Source organism: Lampris incognitus, chromosome 6 (genome assembly GCF_029633865.1).
Source record: "Lampris incognitus isolate fLamInc1 chromosome 6, fLamInc1.hap2, whole genome shotgun sequence".
NCBI classification, from domain to species: Eukaryota; Metazoa; Chordata; class Actinopteri; order Lampriformes; family Lampridae; genus Lampris; species Lampris incognitus.
This window is the reverse complement of record NC_079216.1, coordinates 31,254,963-31,278,170: the sequence shown is the minus strand read 5'-3', so window position 1 is coordinate 31,278,170 and position 23,208 is coordinate 31,254,963. Positions and strand designations below refer to the sequence as shown.

Genomic DNA, 23,208 nt, shown 5'->3' with positions numbered 1-23,208 from the left:
GATTCAGGAAATGTATAATATACCCATACTATTTCATTGTGTGAGGTGATTGTGAACCTTAAATTAGAAGGGCATTATTACTAAGAAACTAACTAGACCAAAGCCAGTTAGTCCATGGGTCAGACCAGATATCGATATCACCCAAGGTGACACAACTTCACTGGTGCCATTTTATTTGGTACACTAACAGAAGTAAAATAATACATGCTAACCTTTCCAAATGAGCAGCTATTTCATTTTTCTTTCAGGAAACCTGTTTCTGTGCCTCTCACGATTGTGTATTTGCCCAGATTTTTACAAATATAGCATTTCAACACCTCTGGTACTGATTAGCCTAGCTTAAACTCTGGGACAGTTCTTAGTTGGCCAACAACCAAGGATAACCAGTACTGTGTACTTCCATTCATTGTGCTAAGCTAGGCTAACGTGCAGCCAGATAGCTTTCTACTAAACACATATAGAGGAAACTGGTATCTATCTTCTTGTCTCACTCTGGAGAAGATTGTAAGCTATTTTCCCATAATGTTAGCATGTTCTTTTAATGTATATGTTAATATGATTAGTTAAAGTGGCTACGAGGAACTTTCATCTTGTGTTGATTTTAGCGGCCTCATGTGGACAAAATACAGCTGTTGCATGGCAACTAGGTAATGTATCTATTTGTGGCTATGTAAGATAAATAATGGTAATATGACGCTGGTGAAGCAAAGTAAACTTTGTTTTAGTAGTGTTCATACACCTAAGTTACATGTATTTGTTTGTATGTGGCAGGTGAAAACTGACTGAATATGGCCACTGGTGAACAAGCAAGTTTTTACCCAATACCAAAGCGCCCACGGGTGGAGTGCATTATCCACTGTTCTGATGATACAGATAAGCTGGTTTCACTACAAAGTGTCGACTCATGGAGAACTCTGCTCAGGGCAGCTCAGATACGAAATCATGCACCAGTTTTGAAACTGGCAAAAGACATTCCTGAGGGACAGATTCCATCAATCTACTACCACAGAAAGTGTTGCAGTATCTTCACTATGAAGCAAATTCTTGATGGCCTCCTTGCAAAAGAAAAGAAAAGTTGTGTCTCTGCTGAAGAGAAACAATCTAAGAGAGTAGCTCGACATGCTCCAAGTACATCTAGGACTTATGATGCAGAGTGCATATTTTGTCAGAAAAACAGCAAATATTCCAAGAGACAGAATACGAGAGAAGTACTGGTGCAGTGTCGAGAACTGCGAGCTGATGCAAAGATCAGGAGTGCAGCCACAAAGAAAAGGGACAGCAGAATCCTTGCCATTGTGAGTAGAGACCTTGTAGCAGCTGAAGGGCACTACCACAGGTCATGCTATAGACTTTACACCAAAGAAGAGGTTTCCAAAGGAGAGGTTGCCAGCAATGAAGATGATGATGCTGCAGCCCAGTATGAAGCTGCTGTGAATAAGGCATACAATGAGCTGTTCCTCTTCATCAGGATGGAGCTTTTTGGCAATCCTCAAGTGATGACAATGACTGATCTCTCTTCTAGACTGCTAGCTTCAATGAACTCCCAAGGCATTGCCCAAGTCAAGGAATCAACCAAGAAGCACATAAGGCGAAACCTGGAGAGTGAGTTTGCTGGAGCCTTGCAGATATTCCCTGATGAGAAAAGAAAATTCCTCCTCTATCCCGATAACTTGTCCATGAGGGAACTTGCCAAAGAAAATCAGTCTCTCAAAAGGGAGCTGCAGACCCTGAAAAGTGTCAGTGCACAAGATGTTATAGCCAAAGCAGCCATCAAATTGAGAGCAGACATTAAAAGTCAAGATGTTCCTCAAACCTGGCCGCCTGAAGTCAAACCAGAAGCAGAATGTCCTACCATTCCAGAGTCGCTCATTATCTTCCTGTACTCTCTACTCACAGGCTCAAATGATCCTGATCATGCATCCCAGAGAGTGCAGTGCCTTCTGCAGTCATTTGGCCATGACATAGTATATGCAGTGACATGTGGAAATACCAAGCCTTCCAAGCACATTGTTCTGCCATTCAGTGTCAAATCGTTGACAGGAAATGTAGAGTTGATAAACATCCTGAACCGACTTGGTCACAGTGTGTCCTATTCACAGATGGAAGAGATCAACACTGCCCTGTGTCTCCAGAAACTCTCATCATCAGGGAGTGGCATTGCCCTTCCAGCTAACATCCATCCTGGCATATTCACAACTTTAGCCTGGGACAATATTGACCGTCCTGAAGAAACTGTCAGTGGTGAGGGAACATCTCACAGAGTCAATGGGATTGCTGTGCAAGCAAAGCCAGTCAACCCACTTCCTGTCCAACCCATGCCCACTGTTCCCAAAACAAAGAAGAGAAGCATTGATGGACCCCCACCAATGTTACCAACTTACAATGCTGGACAACGGGTAGGGCCACCACAAAGCAAAAAGTCAGATGCCGATACTGCAGCCAATACTAAGCTTGCCAGAGAGAAAAACCTTCTTTGGGTCCTAGCACGCATGTCACAACAAGAAGAACAGTCAGTCAGCAGCTGGACAGGCTTCAACATCCTGACTCGAGGAGAGATGACGGTCATCCCCGACAATATAGGCTATCTGCCTACCATCAATGCTCCAGCGACACAAATGTCTACTGTCAACGAGGTGCTTAACCAGTCACTGAGCATCATGCAGTGCTTAGGCCTGAGGAAGATTGTCTGTGTCTTTGACCAAGCCCTGTATGCGAAGGCTGTCGAGATCACATGGAAACACCATGACAAGTTCCATGATATCATCGTTAGGCTTGGGGTATTCCACACCATCTGCACACTGCTGGCAATAATAGGGAAGCATTTCCAAGATGCTGGACTCAAAGACCTCTGCATTGAGTCTGGCATGATTGCAGAAGGCTCAATTGCTGGTGTTATGGATGGCCGCAAGTACAACAGGGCAGTGCGACTACACAAGCTCCTGTATGAGGCTCTCATGCGACTGACCTTGAATGGTTTCCTGTCCTGGTTGGAAGAAACTCACAGGAATGACATGGTTCACCTGAATGAGACACTGAAGACCATTGACAGCCTTGGGAAAGAAGTCTCACAACATGCTTTGAAGGAGGTCCTCGAGAACAGCTCTTGTACACGCATCATGGATCTATTTGAAGTCTACCGTGAGTTCCTTAGAGGTGGAAACGGCAGCCTCTCGAACTTCTGGATGTCCTATTTGGACATGGTTGAAATCTTGTTGGGGCTCATCCGAGCATCCAGAGAGGGAGACTGGATGCTACACTTGGCTAGCATTCGAGCAATGATCCCATGGTGCTTTGCTTATGACAGGATGAATTATGCACGCTACCTCCCCTACTACTACGCCCAGATGTCTGAGCTGCCCATCACACACCCAGATGTGTACACAGAATTCATGGAAGGAGGCTTCTCAGTCCAACTGGGCTCCACCAATCCCTTTGGCCGAATCCCTGTTGACCAAGCTATAGAAGAAACGGTGAACAAAGACACCCAAACAGCTGGAGGGACAAAGGGATTCAGCTTGAAACCAGGAGCTGTGACCAAATATTATCTCACAGCTGAGTATAGAAGCATGTACCTCAGACAGCTGAGAGACCTGACAGGTCAAGGCAGGTGCAAATGGTCTCATCCAGATCTACAGAGTCCAAGGATCAAGAGAGATGAAGCAGATGTCCAGTCTCTCATGGACCTTATGGAGAATAACTGGCTCAATCCTATGTCCCCTGATGAGATTGATTTGGTTAGCCTCTCCACTGGCAACATGGCTCCACCTGATGTGACCATAGATCTCTTGAGAGCTCTTGAGAAAGGAGAAGAGGCCTACCAAGCATTCCAACAAACAAGGTTAGATGCAGACCCACCACCTGTGAAATTCCACGACAAGATGACCAAGCAAAGTCTGAAAACATTCTCCAATGTCAGCACAAAACAAGCTCATGGAAAGAAAGCACAGGATGTGGTTCTGAAGGCAGATAGAAACCTTTTCAGTCACATGATCCTGGTGGCTGAAAGCAGGAAGGTGAATCTGAAGGATGTCCTTGCCTACCCATTGGGCCCACTACCATGGGCACTGGCAAATGCTGATGGGTCCTTACGAAAAACAAACAAGGCTGCACTTGCCAGAGAGCTTGAAAAGAATGTATCTCCTGCAGAAGACATCCCAATCCCATCTACTTCCATCATTGATGGGATGAGCCTGGTCCAAAAAATGAATGGCAACAACAAAACCTTTGCACAGGTGGCAGAGTCAGCCTTGACCCAGGTCCTCCATGAGGGAGCACAGAGTGGGAGGATTGATGTTGTTTTTGATGTCTATCACCAGACTTCGATCAAAGATGCTGAACGACTGAACCGGGGTGGAGACATCACTCTCCAGTACAAGAATCTTGCAGGGGGACACCACGTCCAGCAGTGGAGAAAATTTCTGTGCAGTTCCTCCAACAAGACCAGTCTCATCAAGTTTCTGGTGGAAGAGTGGAAACTCCCATGATACAGAGCTATGCTGCATGGCAAGGTGTTGTACATGACCTGTGAGGAAACCTGCTACAAGTTGACAGAAGATGGGTGTGAGGAAGCAGCAGAACTGCACTCCACACATGAAGAAGCTGACACCCGTCTGCTCCTGCATGCATTGCATGCAGCAAATGCGAGCTCAAAGTCAGTTATCATCACAGCTGAGGACACTGATGTCATGGTGCTTTGTCTTGGCTTCCAGAAGGACATCACCTGTCCCATCTACCAGAAGTGTGGGACTCAGAACCGCACACGGTTTGTCGACATCACCAAACTGGCAAGTTCACTTGGAGACAGCATCTGTGACAGCCTAATTGGCTTACATGCCTTCACAGGCTGCGACACTGTCAGTGCATTCGCTGGTCGAGGGAAGCTGAATGCCCTGAAGATAGTGAGAAAGCACACTTCCTGCCGAGAGACTTTTAGTCAACTGGGACAGACATGGAATGTGAGTGATGAGCTGTTCCAGAAAATTGAGCAGTTCACCTGTCGGATGTATGTTGCTAATAGCAGCACTGCTGAGGTGAACAAACTGCGTTACCAGCTCTTCTGCACCAAAAGGGGAGAGGTTGAGTCCAGCCAGCTGCCACCATGTAGAGACTGTCTCTTTATGCATGTTCAACGAGCCAACTATCAGGCAGCAATATGGAAGTGCTGTCTGCAGGCTAACCCTGTGGTGCCAAGCCCTACTGAGTATGGATGGACAGACGATGAAGGCAAGCTGGCCATTTACTGGATGCGCTCCCCACCTGCACCAGATGTGGTCTTGGAAATGCTAACATGCAAGTGTGTGCATTCATGCAAAATGCCAAGCTGCATGTGCCTGTCAAATGGACTTCCATGCACAGACATGTGCAGGTTACAGACCTGCAGTAACCAAAAACAGCAGGATGGTCCAGAACTGGACTTTGAACTTGGGGAGTCAGATGATGAGAGAAACGAGCAGTTTGATGAATGACAGTGTGATGATTCTGATGGTATTACTGTGGTAGTAGTCTATTGATGCACAGGATGTTGATTCTGGACTTGGTTACCTAGAGTTTGATAACAATAATGTAACCATATTCACATATACCCATTACCCTACCCATTACCATTACATATACCCACTAATGATATGGGATTACATGTATCATTGACTAAGTATATGTAAATGTCAATGTTGTTTAAAATATTAAAATAGTTCATTACCTCACTATGGTATTCCTTTTTATCATGTATTTTGATTGTGTATTTAAACAAATGTATAGAGACCAGTTTGTGACCTAACTGGCTTTGGTCTAGTTCTCATTTAAGGCTCACAATCACCTCACACAATGAAATAGTATGGGTATATTATACATTTTCTGAATCTTTACAGTCCTGTGGGTATTCCAGTTTTTGTGTTTTGTGTCCCTGATATTCCTAGATGCCACAGGGCTAAAAGAAAGTATATAGTTTAGGCGAAAATTGCAGAAAGATGTGTGTTATTGACGGGTTGAAGAGCTCAAGTGACCTCTATATTTGTGAGAAATATCCACAACAGGGCTTGAATGAAAGCTAAGAAGGTCCCCTTTAAAATGATACCAAAGACAATATTATAGAACATTGAAAAATGTCCTGACCATGAGGCTAAACCAGGATATGCACCAGCGTCTAAAATGCAATTTACTTTAGGGGGTGGTTAACTTCATGAGCTGATAACTGTGATACAGCTGCCACTCAGGAATGGTTATCATACCAAAATATCATCTACAGACATGGATCCTTTCAAAAATTATAAGTAAGTTTTGCCACCTTAAGTGTACCGAAATATCGTCTGGCCCATGGACTAAATGACATCTGGATTTGTCTCAATGTGGTATACTCCCGGTATGCAACCTAATCCAGTGAATAAATCCTCATATTCACCTAGAATGTCACTCTCTGTTTTAAGCGCATGCAGTCTTTTGACAAGCCCCATTTCTTCACATGCCTCTCCTCCTAGAATTGCAGGTGCATTGTTCTTTATGACCTCAAACTCCACATCATATTTTTTATCTTTGTACTGACATGTCAACATGGTTTTGCCTTTAGCTGGAATGTGGTGGCCTGCATAAGCAACAAGCTTGGAGTGAGATTCACTCACCTTTTTATCTAATCTCAGTTTTCTGAGGTCTTTCATGGAAATGGCGTTGCAATCAGCTCCAGTATCCAGCCTGACTTTCAAAACTTTCTTGTTGACAATCAGATCTTCATGCCATTTTTCTTTCTTTGCATCCACCGCATTGATTTGTGAGACTGAGTGGTCTTGTTTTTCTGCTTGGATTGAGCCAATAAAGAATTATTGATCATCTGCCTCTGTCTTGTTTATATGCTGCACCTTATGGTTGTTTGTGTGCTTGCGTGAGTTGCACATTTTTGCATAATGATTTTTCCCGTGGCAGGCTTTGCACACTTGTCCATAGGCAGGACACTTATTTGGCTCATGCCTGTAGCCACATCTTGTGCAGTTTCCTTGATTTCTCATCTTTACCCTCTGTGCTGTGGCACCACTGTCTTTCTGTTTGTCACGTTGTTTTTTCTTGGTGACTTTATTAACAGAAATTTCAACCTCCTCATGTAGACTTTTTAGCTGACTCTGACTCAAGTCACTGGCTCTGCAAATGTCTACTGCTTTGTTTAGCGTGAGATCCGGTTCTCTCAGTAGTCGTCCTCTCACTTGGTCATCCGTGATTCCACACACGATTCTATCTCGTATCAGTGAGTCGGTAAGGTACTCAAACTCGCAGTCTTTCGCTTTATTCTTTAAATCAGTCACATATGCATCAACAGATTCTGATTTTCCTTGCCTTCGAGTGAAGAACAGGTGCCTCAAATATGTAACATTTTTCCTTGGCTCACAATGTTGGCGGAATAGCTCTTTCAATCTATCATAGTCATCTACGTCTTCATCGAAGTCAAGCATGTTGTATACCGTTAGCCTCATAGGATAAATGCCTAAGTCATTTTTTACGATTTTCGGATAATAAGAAAAAACGCACTTCCCAGCAAGTTTGTCAGAGTTTTTAATGCATATTTTAAAAATAGGTTCCTGAAGGAGTATCAACAAGATTTTACAAAAAGATAAACACGACAATGATTACCTAACAAAGAAAAGTGACTTAGGCAATTTTCAAGAAAATAATGTCGTGACTTAGGCATTTTTAATACATGTCATACAAACACTAGGCATTGTTTCACTTGCCTAAACGTGACAAAAATAGAACAATTGTGGAAAGAACAAGAACACAACATCAAGTTAACATCCTGAACATCTTGGATTAGATATATGGTCAGCCCAGCCATGTTATAGGAACTTACAAGTGGGGCAGGAATTAGTATAGTAATGGTCCACTTCGTTGGAGCAGTTTCGCTACCCAAGTAACAACAAAACTGTCATGTTGGCACACTGTTATATTCCGAAACTTTTTTAATATGCCTAACCTAAAGTCCCTTTCAAGTGCTGTCTCTATTCATGAGTGAGTTTTTTTTATTTTACTGGCCTAACCTAACTTTAACCAAACCTCAACCACTTGCAGGGGCGTAGCCAGGGGGGGTTCTGATGGTTCTTAAGAACCCCCTTGCTTCCAAAAGGTCCACTTTTTCCACTAAAGGTCCATTTTTCCATCATGCCATTCAAATAATATTTATAATAGGGAACAATTAATGTTACACATAGGATATAGATAAAGGTCTATCTAATTTTGTAACGAAACCCTTCAAATATACATGGCCAGACATCACAATCTGATCTGATTTTATAGTTTAAAACACAATTTCATGCCTTAAAATATGCTCTTTACTGCTCACTAAGTCATTAAAAGTAGGCCTATTGATTGCAGTACACTCAAAAGTCAATAGCCATACAATACAATAAATGAACTTAACCAAAACCCCCAAATTTGATCTATCGTAAGCTTAAAACACTATTTTACATTTGATCTTTCCTCCTGAGCTTGAGCCTTTAATTTTCTGTGATTGGCAAGGTCATCCTGATCTATATTCCCTACTCTGGCACCGACACATACATCACACTGGTCATTTCGTGGTACGAACACAGAGTATTTCTGCTCACTGAATGCTTTTCGGAAATATGTCTCACTCACGACCCGTGCTCCACTTTCACCAGCAGTTTTCTTGTATTCCTTGTACAGGTCACTTAGAACAGTTCCTGGCTCCAGAAACCTCTTGTCCTTATAGGAGGGAACCTGGCGGCAGTAGTGGGATGGAATGGTAGGCAGCCCAGAGAGCCATTCGTTCAGGAAGGTCTGGTCAGCATCAGATATGGGCACATGAGGACCTTACAGAGAGAAGAAGTGGTCGGAATTGGTCTATTGTCGGTATCAGCCAGCTTACGCAGGAGTCTATCCCTGGATCAATGCGCTAGACATCTGGGCGGTGCATGGTCATCTTGCTGAGGTGGAGCGCCACACCTATCTTCAGCTCCCAGCACTTCTCGCACGAATGCTCCTCATATCGCTGAGTTGGCGATGCCCAGATTCGAACCTACGACCTTGCAAGCTATAGACGAGAGCTCTACCAACTGAGCTATACCCAGGCACAAGTGCAAGCGCAAAGAAAAACAGAAATTTGAATGGACTATAGACTTGCAAAGGAATTTAACTAACATCTTGGCCCTTCAGTCCCATCATTCCTGGATAAGTTTAAATCAAATTGACAAGCATTCTTTTTTTACTTACCAGTCTTATTGGTCTTGGGTTTGGGTAGATCTTTATTGGTGTCCAGAGCTAACCACAATCCAATGGTTCTGGGGGCGATGCCAAGGGTTGAACAGAACAGACTCTTACACACAGGTAGTTTACGTCCATCTGCCAGTTGCAAGTGGTATAACATGGACGTTGTTTTCCTTGAAGCATCACCACCTCTCTTCTGCTTTATAGGGACCTGGAGATAAGGGAAAGTAAAATAGCCAACCAAGATACATTAAACCAATGAAGTACAGGCTGATGAGCTAAGAAGGCAGTAGAGATGAGAAATTTGATTGAAATATGACTAACCACTTACATTATCCACTAAAGTGCGGACAAACACCTTGCGTGTGTCCCAGGACGACATGGACCAGAACTGGTTGAAGATATCTGTTCTCTCTTCACCACTCAGCAGCTCACAACTTCGCTTCGTTGACTTTAAGCAGTGCTGTGATGTGCAGGGTTGGCCCATGGTTTTTGGCTGTTTCTCCTGTCCCCTTCTGTTTTTGTAACCTTCCCCCTTAAGGCGTTTCTCTTTGATCAACTGTTCCTTCCACAGGTGTGAGCTTTGACGCTTATGACGTTTAACAGTGGAACCTTCAAGTGCAGCTTCTGTTTCCTCTCCCCCCTCCTCTTCAGAACTATTAATGTGATGATCACTATCACTATCATTACTACTATCTGTGCAGTCATCTTTACTTCTTTTGTAGTCTGGATCTACGACAGAGTCATCATCTTCACTTTCTGACCATGAATCATAACTTGCTCTGGCTCTACCCTCTCCCCTTCTTCCAAGTTCCTCCCCCTCTCTCTCCCTCCCTCTCTTCATATTCCCTCTCTCTCTCCTCCTCCGTGTCTCTCTCTCACTTTCTCCTAAGTCCCCCTCTCGCTGTCCCTCCTCAGAGTGTCCGTTCTTCTCTTCCACTCCCTCCACTCCCTCTTCTTCAATCTGTTGCTCAGTATCCATGTCAATTCCAGACATCCTCAGGTCTATAGTGCTTCTCTAAATCAGTATCAGCAAGTTCATTTCCTGGCAATGAAACAGGAGAAAGGTTTCTGTTAAACTCAGTATGCAGCCTCCTGGTTAAATTGCCTTGTGTTACTCTGAAGCTGAAACTAACTTGGTACTTAGAGACATAAAAGATTTGCTGTTATAATGCCTATGTACTGGGCTACTTAGGCTAAACAACTACTAGTTAGCTAAACAAGGTTGGTGGCAAGAGAAAGCCAAGCATTTAAGCTTTCAAACAATACCAAACGCTTGGTTCTGTGCTGAAGTATGCACCAACAGCATTGCAAAATGTTAACTAACATTAGCCTACCTAGCTAGCAATGTGAGCTAGCGATTTCTGTGCCATTTTCTTTGAAGCAGAAACGTGTAACCACACAGTTCATAACATATCCACTGAGTACATTTACACTAGGCCTACAGTAAATCAAAGAAATATTAATTATCTTACCAGATAAGCCTTTCTTGTATGCAACTTTTTCTTTATTTTTTTCAACGTAAAAATGCTCAAGTCACACGAGTGACTTAGGCAGATTGTCTTTTTTGAATGTAAAAAGTGTTCTGATTGGCTGAGGACATGGGCCCTAATCCAGGGTGATGCAGCAGCGTAAGGAGAACACATGTAGGCAGAAATCTCAATTTGGCCAAAAAATGATTTAGGCATTTATCCTATGAGGCTAACGATACCTTAATTGCTTCGTCTCCGGCCACATGTAGGAACGTGGCTCTTTTCACTGCATCGGACTTTTCGTCAATTCCGCTGGCGACAAGGAACAGTTCGAATCTCTGGATCCAGACTCTCCGATTTTCCGCTAGATTTCCTTCTAGACTTAATGAGGTCGGAGGTTTCATCTGCTCCATTTTCTTCCTTTCTTTGGTTTCTTCAAGTTTTATTCTGACACCATGTAATATATGATGTGGCGGAAGCCATGTCTAGTCGGTCAACGACGTTTTTTATTCTGTGGTTTCAATACAAACACAGTAACACAACAGCAAAGTTACAGTGCCGCCTAGCAGTCACACCGAGGAATGCACTTCTTATTCAAATACACTACAAATACCATAACACAACAAAGTTCAGAACGTGTAATCTCTCGAAGCAAGCAACAACTCCCCTACATACGGGGTCATGCATCAAACAACAAACAAGTAGATTGCTGTGCTGCCGGATCCTAAATGATCTGCGGCTTTTATTTTGACACGGAAGGAAGTTGAGTTTGGCGGATGTCGTGCATAGGCTACGAAGAAGAAAAGAAAATTCACGAAGAAGAAGAAAGATAAGGGGAGCTCACGACGGGAGAGACGGAGAGTGTGGCGTGAGCTGCAGATGCGTGCTATCTGAGAGCCAACTAGTCGCATTTAAACCAAAATTGGTGCGGGGAGAGCTTCATCTTGCTGGCCGTTTACAGGGATGCCACTGGTGGACTAATTAATCCTTTTTTGTCATTATAATTCATTGGTGGTTAGCGTTACTGTTATAATTCATTGCTAGTTAGCATTCGGGTATTAGGCTAATGTTAAAACAGTTCGCTAATCACTCAGATTGCCTTGCTGAGTAGTTTATCTCATTTGTAATTCAGTTAGCTTGAGGTTAGCCATGTTCTGTGCAATTAAGTGCAATGTGTATGGTTATATATCGATTTAATTTGGTAAAGGATGTAGAATATGAATGAGATTCATTTTGTTCATACCCTTAAAAAGAATGATTAAGTAAAAAATTAGGTTTATTTTTCTGTACTTGTGGAATGAAATTAGTAGTAATGACAGCATTGGGTTTTTTTCTTTTCTCTTTTTGTATTGTAAAGGTTTTCTACCTAACAACACAATCATCAAAAAGCTTGACAGTTGAAATAATTCAGTTAAAACAAGACTAAAGAAGATTGCTGTTCGAGTTGTGCCACAAATTCCCTGTGGTCGGCTAAGGCCTTTTTCAAGTTTGGGCAGAAGCTAAAGCAAATTCCCGTAAATAACTTGACAGATGAAAAACCGTCAACATTTCAGCTGATGATCAAAAGGTAGCTGTTGACACTCATTAGTGCAGCAACAGGACAAGAAGATCAAAGGCTTCAGAAAGTCCAGAAAAGAGAAGAAACATCTCACAGATCAAGATGGCAGATGAAGTTCTTGGCAAAACATTGGATCAGCTAAGAAAGGAGAGAATGGCTGCAAAGAGCTGCCTCACGAGGCAGGCCAACTACCTCAGTCGGAAGGCAGGCCCTTTAACTGAATCAGAGCTCAGAAAATAATTTGCGAAGTTCTCTGCCAATGTGCAGAGAGTCATTGAAGCTAATGATGATTTCGGAACTGGGCTATTGTTAGCGGTTGAAGCCAAGGCTGAAGATAGTGAAGAGGCATTGCTAGAGAAGGAGCAGGAGACAAACCTTGAGAAGGTCACTGGTGACTGTGAGAAAAGGTTCGATGAGGTAAAGGAGATTGTTCAAGCTAACCTCTGGACTAGATATGGGCTAGATGAGCTGGCAGCGGCATTTGGAGAAGCTGAAAAGGTCTTTGAATATGCTTACAAAATAGTTGTAGAAAGCATTAACTGTGAAGGCTATGAAGTTCATCTAACTGTATTGGAAAAATTGATCAAGGAAGCGTCTAAAGCTCTGTCAGTCTGGGAGCCATGGATCCCCATAACAGGGGGAAGTGACTTTCAAAAAAGAATTAGGGCCTGAAAGTAGCCAACAATGAGCTTGAGGTAAGAAAGGCCGAGTTTGCTAGCACGGAGGGTTGCTGAGGAAGAGCAGGCTTCTGCAGCTATAAGTGTGAGAACAGAACCGACCAAACAGATAATGCCAACGGTGACAATTAAGCCAACCAAGCTACCTAAATTTGGTGGCTGCAAGAGAGATTTCTATTGCTGGAAGAAGCACTGGGGAAGCCTGCAAAAGCAGGGTGAGCCGACCGGTTCAGCTGAGATCAAAAAAGTCCAGCTTCTTGACAGCGTGGATGAGAAGATTGCTAGAGACCTTAGGCTGTCGACTTACAACACAGCTGAGGACATATTCAGAGTGCTTGCAAACAGGCATGGTAATAAGTCCACCATCGCTTTAGAAATTATTGAAGAGCTGGAGGAAATCCCGCCTGTGAAAGGAAACCAGCCAAGGAAAGTGATAGACCTAATCCACACAGTAGAGAAAGCCCTTTCAGATCTCACTGATCTTGGGAATACTGGTGCCATCAAAAACCTGTTGGTGGTAAGGTCCATAGAGAGCAAGCTTCCTGAATTTGTGAAGAAAGACTGGCTTGTCTTCATGGTTGATTCCAATAATGGTGTCACACAAGACAATCACTTTGACATGCTTCCCACATTCCTGAAAAGGCAGGAGGAGATCTTTGAGAGACTGGAGCACCTTAAAATAATAGACAAATCAGAGAAATCAGATAAAGCAGAAAATAAATTTAACAAAGAATATGCCTCAACTAAAGCCACCAAGAAAGGTAACACTGAAGATGGGTGTATTGTCTGTGGAGATGAGAATCACAAAGACAAGATTTTCTTCTGCAAAAAATGTAAAGGCCTGAAGCTGTCAGAAAAGGAAACTGTAGTTAAAATGATTGGTGCATGCAGGGAGTGCATAGAATGCCATAAGAATGACAGCTGTAAAGATTCTTATCTGTGCAGAAACAAGGACTACAGAAATAGAGAGTCGTCAGTTCATCACTTCTTTCTCTGCCGAAGAGAAGAAGCCAAGAGAGGTGACTGGCAGGAAATGCAGAAAGACAGCAGAAACAAAAGGGTCTAAGAGAGGAACAGGAGAAGTTCATGAGTGAACTTTCCCCAGAGTTAGCAGAAAGGTGCAGGAAGGCATTCACCAAAAAGGCTGCAAAGGTAAACTCGGCTGCTAAGTCCCAGTTGGGAATTTTGAAAGAAAGTGGGCTGCGGGAGCTCCCTGTTATCATGATGCTGATGGAAGTAACTGCTAATGTAGGGCAGAAGATTGGGACCTTGGTAGATCTGGCTTCAGACACTAACTACATCACCCATGAAGCTGCCAACAAGTTGAATCTGAGGAGTGAAAAGATTACACTAGGTGTGCATGGAGTCGGTGGAATGACCACTAAAGTAGCCACAAGAAGATATCTGCTCAGGGTCCGAGTCAGAACCCCTAAGGGAACTGAGAAAGCTCACGAACTTGTCTGCTATGGCCTGAAGGAAATTGCCAAAATTAGCAAGTTAGTCAGGCCTGAACAGCTTAAGAGGTTCTTCCCAGAAGTTGAGCTCGAAGAGCTAAAGAGACCTGAGAAGATTGAGTTGTTTATCGGTCACAGAGAAGGGAGACTCGCCCCGCAAAGGGTTAAAGTTGTGGGAGACCTTGTTTTGTGGGAGAGCCCTCTTGGAAAGACTGTGGGTGGGACACACCCTGGCCTGTTTAAGGAAATAAATGTGACCGCATATAAGTCGAAGACACACTTTGCTCGTTCCATGAGAACAGCTGCTGTCAAGTATGAGGAGGTCACTGGTGAAGTCCCCTTCAAAACAAAGACAGTTCACCTGCAAAATGCCATGGTTGACAGCCAAACAGTAGTGGGAGCATAAATAAATGACAAGACATGTGTGCCAAGTTCAGAGCGTGTAATCTCTCGAAGCAAGTAACTCCCCTACATCCGGGGTCATGCATCAAACAACAAACAAGTAGATTGCCGATGGCATTGATCTAACTAGACCCTGTAACAACAACGTTTATTGACATTGATTTCATCACTCATCTAAGTGACTTCTTCAGTCTAAACCAGTTTAGCATAAAGAAGCCACTTAAATGAGTGATGAAACCAATCTGTCAATAAACGTTGTGTCCAGATGAACTGATTCAACTTTCTGTGATTTTCTTACCTGGATTATTGATTATTGAGCATGCATAAAGACATTAGACTTGATTGCTTTCGTGTGAGGGTCCACCTAGGAGGCTTCATAGCCACAGGCTGACAGGAAAAATGTTTTTATTAGATAGATTTTTTTTAGCTTGAGCAGTGCATATTAAAAACTTTTTTTCCCCCATATTTCCTTTTCAATCGACTTGGGTGCTGCGCACAAGTCCTACAATGGCGGGCAAGACACTGGTTTTTCTGTGTGTGTGTGTGTATCTGTCCGCCGCTAAACTCGCATGCTACTGGACCTGTCAGCCTAATAATTTTTGTGCACAGTTATGACTATTTGATCAATGACCTCTCCTGGTTGCGGTGAATCAAAACCATTGGAAAAACCTGTTTTATACCACAACTGAGTGCTAACTCTTAAGCTGGTCTGAGCACCGGAGAAGGAAGGGGAGATACACAGGCAGTGTGTCCGTATTTTCTCTTCTTCCGGTAGGCAAAAAAAGGGATGGTTTGTCGCCACGTCCAAGCACCAGAGAAGGGGAGATACACCTGTCGGGGATCTGTAGCCTACTGAGTGCCCTCTTCTAGTTAACTATTTATGTGTTTAAAATAACTGTATTCAGTTAGGCATTTATGACAGGGTGGGAGACAAAAAAACTGAAACCAAGATTATGAACAAATATGTCACATACATAGTATTAGAAAAATTAGACACCACAATGATGTCTGGGTGGACACGAATGCTTGTTCATCTTTCTCACTATGTGTTTGCTTGTATAGCATGTCTGCCTGTCAGTCTACATTTCTGAATAAGTATCTGTTTTGTGCCTTTTGTTTTCAGGCCATTCCCAGCAGCGACCAACTGAGAGTGAGAGTAATAAAGCTGCAGACCTATGTATGTCTCTGCAAGTGTCTTGGAGATGTTAAACAATGCTGTGAAGACCTGCAGAGCGCTTAAGTCTGTCTACTCCTATGTGTTACACTGAACTCCTGCCGAATAGTTGCAGACTACAGTGTGCGTCAGAGGGCCCCCTGTGTGTGCATCCAAATATACACCACGCAGGGCTAAAAGAACTGCAGAGCTGAGGGCTGAAGCCCAGGCCACAGCATGGTCCAACTTTCTGCCTCAACCTGCTTGCTGGGAAACCTTTTGGGTAAGCGCGAGAGAGAGAGAGAGAGAGAGAGCGTGTTTGAGTGAGTTAGTGAGCGTGTGTGTGTGTGTGTGTGTGTGTGTGTGTGTGTGTTCACACACGCATTTCTTTGTTATTGCTCTCTGCACTGTATCGGTCTTTTCTGGTGCAGGTACTTGGTAAATGTCAGTATAAAATGTATGGTTTGAGTGCAAGTGTGTATGTGAAAGACACAGACGGAGAGCCAGTGTGCATCCACATAGGGGAAGGTATCTATTTTATGTGAGCATTCAGTTTATCCAGCACCACCTTATCACATGCCTGTGTTCCAAACTCTCATTTTTTTCTCTGGTTTGGCTTTCTGCATTTCGTTTATATGGCTCTGTGGATGAAAATTGGGTTACATGGGGTAACACTGATGTCACAGTTGTCACTGATGTCCTCTCATTCTTCATGGACAAGTTAAGCATCTGGATACAATTTATGTGGCACATATACACACACAGACATACACACAATGCTGTCTGAAATGTGTTTGTGGTCTTCAAATAGGTCATCCATAGTTTCTTGATTTAGTTGCACATGTGCACATGTACACACAGATCGATTAGAATGCTCAGCGGAAACAGCAGCCAATCCAATCCAGTCCAAACCAGAAAGTAATGGATGTGCAGAGTACAGAGTGGATTACTGCAGTGTAAAACTGAATCTGCAGTTCCTGAGGCAGGTTGAACTACCTGAGCTGGCGGAGCAAGTACATCCTCTGCTGGGCCTTTTTGATGATTGTGTGTTGGATGCCCACCTTAGGTCCTGGGAGATTGTGGAACCCAGAATCTGTAGGTTTTCACCGCAGACACCATGTTGTTGAGTATGGGGGGACAGTGTGGGGGGGGGGGCTGCTCCTGAAGTCCACTGTCATCTCCATAGTTTTGAGCGTGTTCAGCTCCAGGTTGTTATGGCCGCACTAGAGGGCCAGCTGTTCAACCTCCCATCTAAATCCAGACTCATCACCGTCTCAGATGAGGCCAATGATAGTTGTGTTGGCCAAAAACTTCAGGTATTTAACAGACGGGTCTCTGAGGTGCAGTCATTTGTGAAGAGAAAGAAGAGTAGAGGGGAGAGCACACATCCCTGGGGGGGGGGGGGTGCCAATGCTGATTGTCCAGGTGCTGGATGTGATTTTTTCCCAGCCTCACCAGCTGCCTCCAGTCTGTCAGGAAGTTTTTAATCCACTGGCAAATGGGAGCTGGTACAGTGAGCTAGCTGGGTGAGTTTGGAGTGGAGGATATCAATTCAGTTCAATTCAATTCAATTTTATTGTCATTAAAAACAATGTGCAGGCACATGTTAAAAATGAAATGAGGGCTGTGGCTTCACCAAACAGTGCAAGACAGACACAGACAAACACAGCAAACACAGTATAAGATATACACACATGAAGACCAAAAGCTAAAAATAAGTTAAAAAAGAGCACAAGTACAAAATATTTAAAAATATCTACAGACATTCAGTGGGTAGCCAGGTTCAGGTGGGCAACAGCTTGTGGAAAGAAGCTGTTTTTGAGCCTGGTAGTGCGGGCTCTGAGGCTCCTGTAGCACCTCCCAGAGCGCAGGGGGGAGAACAGTCCATGGTTGGGGTGGGTGGGATCTCTGCTGATGCTCAGACCCCTTCGAAGGCAGCGTTTGTGATAAATGTCTTTTATGGCTGGGAGCTGGGTACTGGTGATATGATGGGCTGCGTTGACGATCCGCTGCAGAGCTTTCTAGTCTACTGAGGTGCAGTAGCCATACCACACTGAGATGCAGATGGTCAGGATGCTCTCTATGGTGCAGTGGTAGAAGTTGGTGAGAATTTTGGGGGGTAGACGGGCGCTCCTCAGCCTCCTCAGGAAATGCAGTCGGTGTTGGGCCTTTTTCACAAGGGCCTGGGTGTTTACTGTCCACGAAAGCTCCTCGCTGATGTGGACTCCAAGGAATTTAAAGCTGGAAACATGCTCCACTTCCACCCCATTGATGTGTATGGGGGAGTGGCTGCAGCTTCTGGACCTCCTGAAGTCCACAATCAGCTCCTTTGTCTTCTGCACATTAAGGACAAGATTGTTGGTAGTACACCATGATGTGAGGTGCTCAGTCTCGTCTCTGTAGGCCATCTTGTCATTGTTGGCGATACGGCCAATGACTGTGGTGTCATCTGCAAACTTAACTATAACATTTGAGGGGTGAGTTGGCAGGCAGTCGTGGGTGAGAGGGAGAAAAGGAGGGGGCTCAGAACACAGCCTTGAGGGGCACCTGTGCTGAGGGTCAGGGTGGAGGAGGAGTGGTCACCTAACCTAACAGACTGAGGTCTGTTGGTCAGGAAGTCCAGGATCCAGTTAGAGAGGGATGGGTTGAGGCCAAGGGAGAGGAGTTTGGTGGTTAGTTTGGTGGGGATGATAGTGTTGAAGGCAGAGCTGTAATCTATAAACAGCATCCGGATGTATGTGTTGTTAAGTTCAAGGTGCGTCAGAGCAATGTGTAGGGCAGTGACAATGGCATCCTCAGTAGACCTTTTGGGACGGTAAGCGAACTGATGTGGGTTGAATGTGGGGGGATAATGTTTTTGATGTGAGCCAGAACCAGTCTTTCAAAGCACTTCATGGCAATGGGGGTGAGTGCTATGGGTCGGTAGTCATTCAGACATGTGGATGTTGGTTTCTTGGCGACAGGAATGATAGAGGTGGTCTTACAGCATGCCAGGACTTTAGATTGGGACAGTGAGAGGTTAAATACAGGTGTGAAGACCTCAGCCAGCTGGTCGGCACATTCCCGGTAGATCCAACCCGGTATGCCGTCTGGTCCGGCAGCCTTCCGTGTGTTCACTCTGCGCAGTGATTCTCTGACCTCTGTGACTGATAGAGTGAGCACCTGGTTTTCTGGGTGGCTGGGGATTTTTGTGGCTGGGTCAGTATTGTCCTTGTCGAAGCGGGCATAGAAATGATTTAGCTTGTCTGGCAGGGAGGCATCATGAACAGCAGGACCGCGATTAGAGCTTTTGTAGTCTGTGATAGACTGAATGCCTTGCCACATTCGCGGAGAATCAGAGTTATTGTGAAAGTGGTCCTGTATTCGTAGGGAATATTTATGTTTGGCTGTTCTGATGCCCTTTTTGAGGTTTGATCTGGCTGCGCTGTAGGCCTCACAGTTGCCTGACTTGAATGCTGCATCCCAGACTTTCAGCAGCTGCCGGACCTCACTGGTCATCCAGAGTTTCTGGTTTGGAAAGGTGCGGACTGATTTTTGTTGTTGTGACACTCTCAGTGCAAAAGTTAATGTAGGCTAGTATGGCAGATGTCTGTTCATTAATGTCTGTATGGGAGCCATGGGTAGCTGAATGTGCAAAAATACTCCAGTCTGTGTTTTCAAAACAGTCCTGGAGTTCAGAGACTGCTCCTTCTGGCCGAAGAGTGATTGTCTTTACTGCTGGCTTGATCCGTTTTATGAGGGGTTTGTAGGCTGGGACCAGGAACAGGCAGAGGTGGTCAGAATGCCCCAGATGAGGGCAGGGAGTAGCTTTGTATGAGTCCTTGATGTTTGTATAGAGATGGTCCAGGGTGTTTTGTCCCCTAGTGGGGCAGGAGACATGCTGATGGAATTTGGGCAATACAGCCCTGAGGTTAGCCTGATTAAAGTCACCACCTATGATAAAGGCATTGTCTGGGTGTTTGGTCTGTTGTCTGCTGATGGCACATTGTAGCTGCTTAAGCGCTACCTTAGCATTAGCATGTGGGGGGATGTATACAGCGGCCATGGTAATGGCCGTTAGCTCCCTGGGCAGGTAAAAAGGCCTGCACTGAATCAATAGGAGCTCGAGATCAGCAGAGCAATGCCTTTCGACGATCTTTATATTGTTGCACCAAGAGTTATTGACATAAATACTCAAACCTCCTCCGCGGATCTTGCTGGAGTCTGCTGTCCTGTCTGCACGGAAGGCTGTGCGGCCCGCTAGCTTGACTGCCGAGTCGGCTGTTGCTGTTGAGCCAAGTCTCCGTAAACATCAGCAGACAGCAGGAGGATTTTATAGTGGGGCATTGCATCATTGAATCACTAATGAAAAAATGCTCAAAGCCATGTGGCATACAAATAAGACTGGTTTATTTTGCTTGTGCATGTAACATATCTCATGGATTCTGGATATGCTGTACTTACTGCTATGTAAGTATACCTAACTAACCCTGCCACCCATGAACATGTGAGGGGTCTGGATCAGAACAACTGACTCCATCCGCCTCCTCACCCCCTTTTCCAAACAGTACTGCATACGCACCTCTTTGAACATGAGCAAAAAACATTATTGAATACATTAGAATTGAAAAGTTTGGGCCATCCGGGTGGTGTAGTAGGCTATTCCATTGCATACCAACCCAGGGATCGCCGGTTTGAATCCCCGTGTTACCTCTGACTTGGCCCGGCATCCCTACAGACACAATTGGCCGTGTCTGTGGGTGGGAAGCCAGATGTGGGTATGTGTCCTGGTCACTGCACTAGCGCCTCCTCTGGTCAGTCGGGGCACCTGGTCAGGGGGGAGGGGGAACAGGGGGGAATAACATGATCCTCCCACGTGCTAAGTCCCCCTGGCGAAGCTCCTCACTGTCATGTGAAAAGAAGCAGCTGGCGACTCCACGTGTATTGGAGGAAGCATGTGGTCGTCTGCAGCCCTCTCCGGATCGGCAGAGGGGGTGGAGCAGTGACCGGGATAGCTCAGAAGAGTGGGGTAATTGGCCAAGTACAACTGTGGACAAAAAAGAAAAAAAGGGGGGGGATCCCAAAAAAAAAAAAGAATTGAAAAGTTTGATGCACATTTATTTACAGAGGGAGGGAAAGAGAGGTTAACATTTTCCCCTAAACAGAAAATATATCACCTTTGGAGCAGGTAGATTTCACCTAAGGCTGAACATTGGTCAGCAACACTAAGATGGCTCAAGTCCATATCATCAAACTGTAGAGTTTTTTTTTGGCAGTGTAACGGATGCTTACTAGCTGGCCTGTCAGTGGTGCGCTGGGAGTGTTAAGTGGGCATCAGCAGTGTTGATACTTCCTCAAGACAGTTGATCAGTTGCCCTGTGCTATCGAAGTCATGTTTTCACTTGGTTTGTTTGAGGCCATTTGGGAGGCATACCATGATCTGACAACAGGCTTCTATTTAGCTGTGCTTGCAATTTGTTCTTCGCCTCCACTGGGCTGGAGAAACATGAAGCATTAGAAAGGAGGGTTGGGGCTTCTCAGGTGTGAGCTTCAGGTAAGGCGCTAATTCATGGTCTGATCTTCCAAAGCAAAGGGACCAGAATAACAAACCAAATGGGGAGAGAATTGGATAGAGGCTCAGTTCACAGATGTTTCATGATGCCCATAGGGATAAATGGAGGCTATGTAGACATAGAAATCTTAAATAGCATTTCTTTAAGGTGTATTGAAATGCTGAAAGATGAGGGATATAATCCCATTTGTGAGCAACCACTGTTGCTCTATATTGGTGGCTCCTATTTTCAAAAACGTGTGCTACATACTATATTCCTTGTTCCTCATTGAGGGGCCAAACACTGAAGATGCTGGGCACAGGTTAAATCAAACACCCAGAACACTGACATTCAAAAAACAATCTATGACAAACAAGTCTCTTGAGAAATGTAACTTGTCCGCAGTTTTGGAAATGCTCCATTTTCACTAGATTGCAGGGATAATAATACCTGCTGTGGAATATAAATGAATTCAGAGCTTTCCACAATGTACACTGTTGAACCTTTTGGCTGGAGCACGTCTAAGTGAATTAGAGTTTCTTGTCGTGGATGAGAAGAGCTGCCAAATTTTAAACACGTGGGATGAGACACACTTTTTGTCTCACTCACATGTTTGAACCATCAGTTCCCCAGTAAATGTATAGCAGCTGACTGACTGCTTTATGGTAAACTACTCATTTAGAAAGAAATATTTATTTCTGACCTCTAGCCAAATATAATCATCAAAAAGTCCAAGTCAAAGCAAAAATCCTTGATGCTTTTTCAGCCGCATTGCCATATGACTCTTCAGTTACTACTGAAAAGAATAATTAGCTTATTAATTGGCAGATTAAACTTTAGTTAGGATCCAAATCAGTTTATTTATTAGAAGTCAGGCGAAGCACAACTGTCCTGCACACTGTAACCATCTGGGCACGCTGTACTTTGTGTTGCTGCATGAAAGTAAACCGAATGAAAAATGTGCACAAAATCACAAGAGACACTAATGAGCAAACAAGTTGGCTGTAAGCCAATTCTTGGATTTTCATTAATGTGTTGTTTGAAGACTACAAAGTGTCCTGTGGACAGCTGTATAGAATAGTCAATTGCACAGGCAGCTATTTACCAAATTCCAAGCAGAGGCATCAAAAGAAACAACAAAAAGTAATGTGTTGCCGGAACCTAATTACTTCAATGTACCCTTTATTTTTCACTTTAATTGGTAGCTTCTTTCTCACCCATTTGGGGGGGGGGGGGTTTTGAGAACCTTTGACTCAAGCCAAGAAACTGATGAATCAACAAAATATGCATGGCCAATTGTAAAACTCAAACTGCAAAACTGATAAATCCCTTAAAAGATAAAGGGGTATTAAAGTATGAGTTATTTTTTTGTATATCTGGATGTGCTGTTCTTCCTCTGTTGCTCTCCCTGAGGTTTCTTCATATTTTTTCTCCCTGTTAAAGGGATTCTTTTTTTTTTTTTTTTTAGGGAGTTGTTCCTTATCCGATGCAAGGGCCTAAGGACATGAAGTTGTGTTGCTGTAAAGCCCCTTGATGCAAAGTTGTAATTTGTGATATTGGGCTGTACAAATAAAATTGACTTACTTACTGTATGCATATTTTGCCCAGTTTGCTTTCATTAAGGTCTAATTATTTTTGCACAATAAAAGCATGGCTTTATTTCACTCCTTTTTCCTGGAGAAACCCATCTGATTCATAAAGCCCTACTGCCTCACTGTTTCTGTTGCAGAAAATACCAGTCAAAATACTATGATACAATC

General features: G+C 44.0%; 1 protein-coding gene across 1 annotated transcript in view; it reads left to right on the top strand.

Annotated features, from left to right (window-relative positions):
- Positions 1-23,208, top strand: part of il34 (interleukin 34) — a 147,277-nt gene that overhangs the window by 69,578 nt on the left and 54,491 nt on the right. Inside the window, exon 2 of the mRNA XM_056282022.1 lies at positions 15,888-16,200. Coding sequence (XP_056137997.1) covers positions 16,155-16,200 — 46 coding nt within the window. The 5' untranslated portion in view covers positions 15,888-16,154. The remainder of the gene's footprint in view (positions 1-15,887; positions 16,201-23,208) is intronic.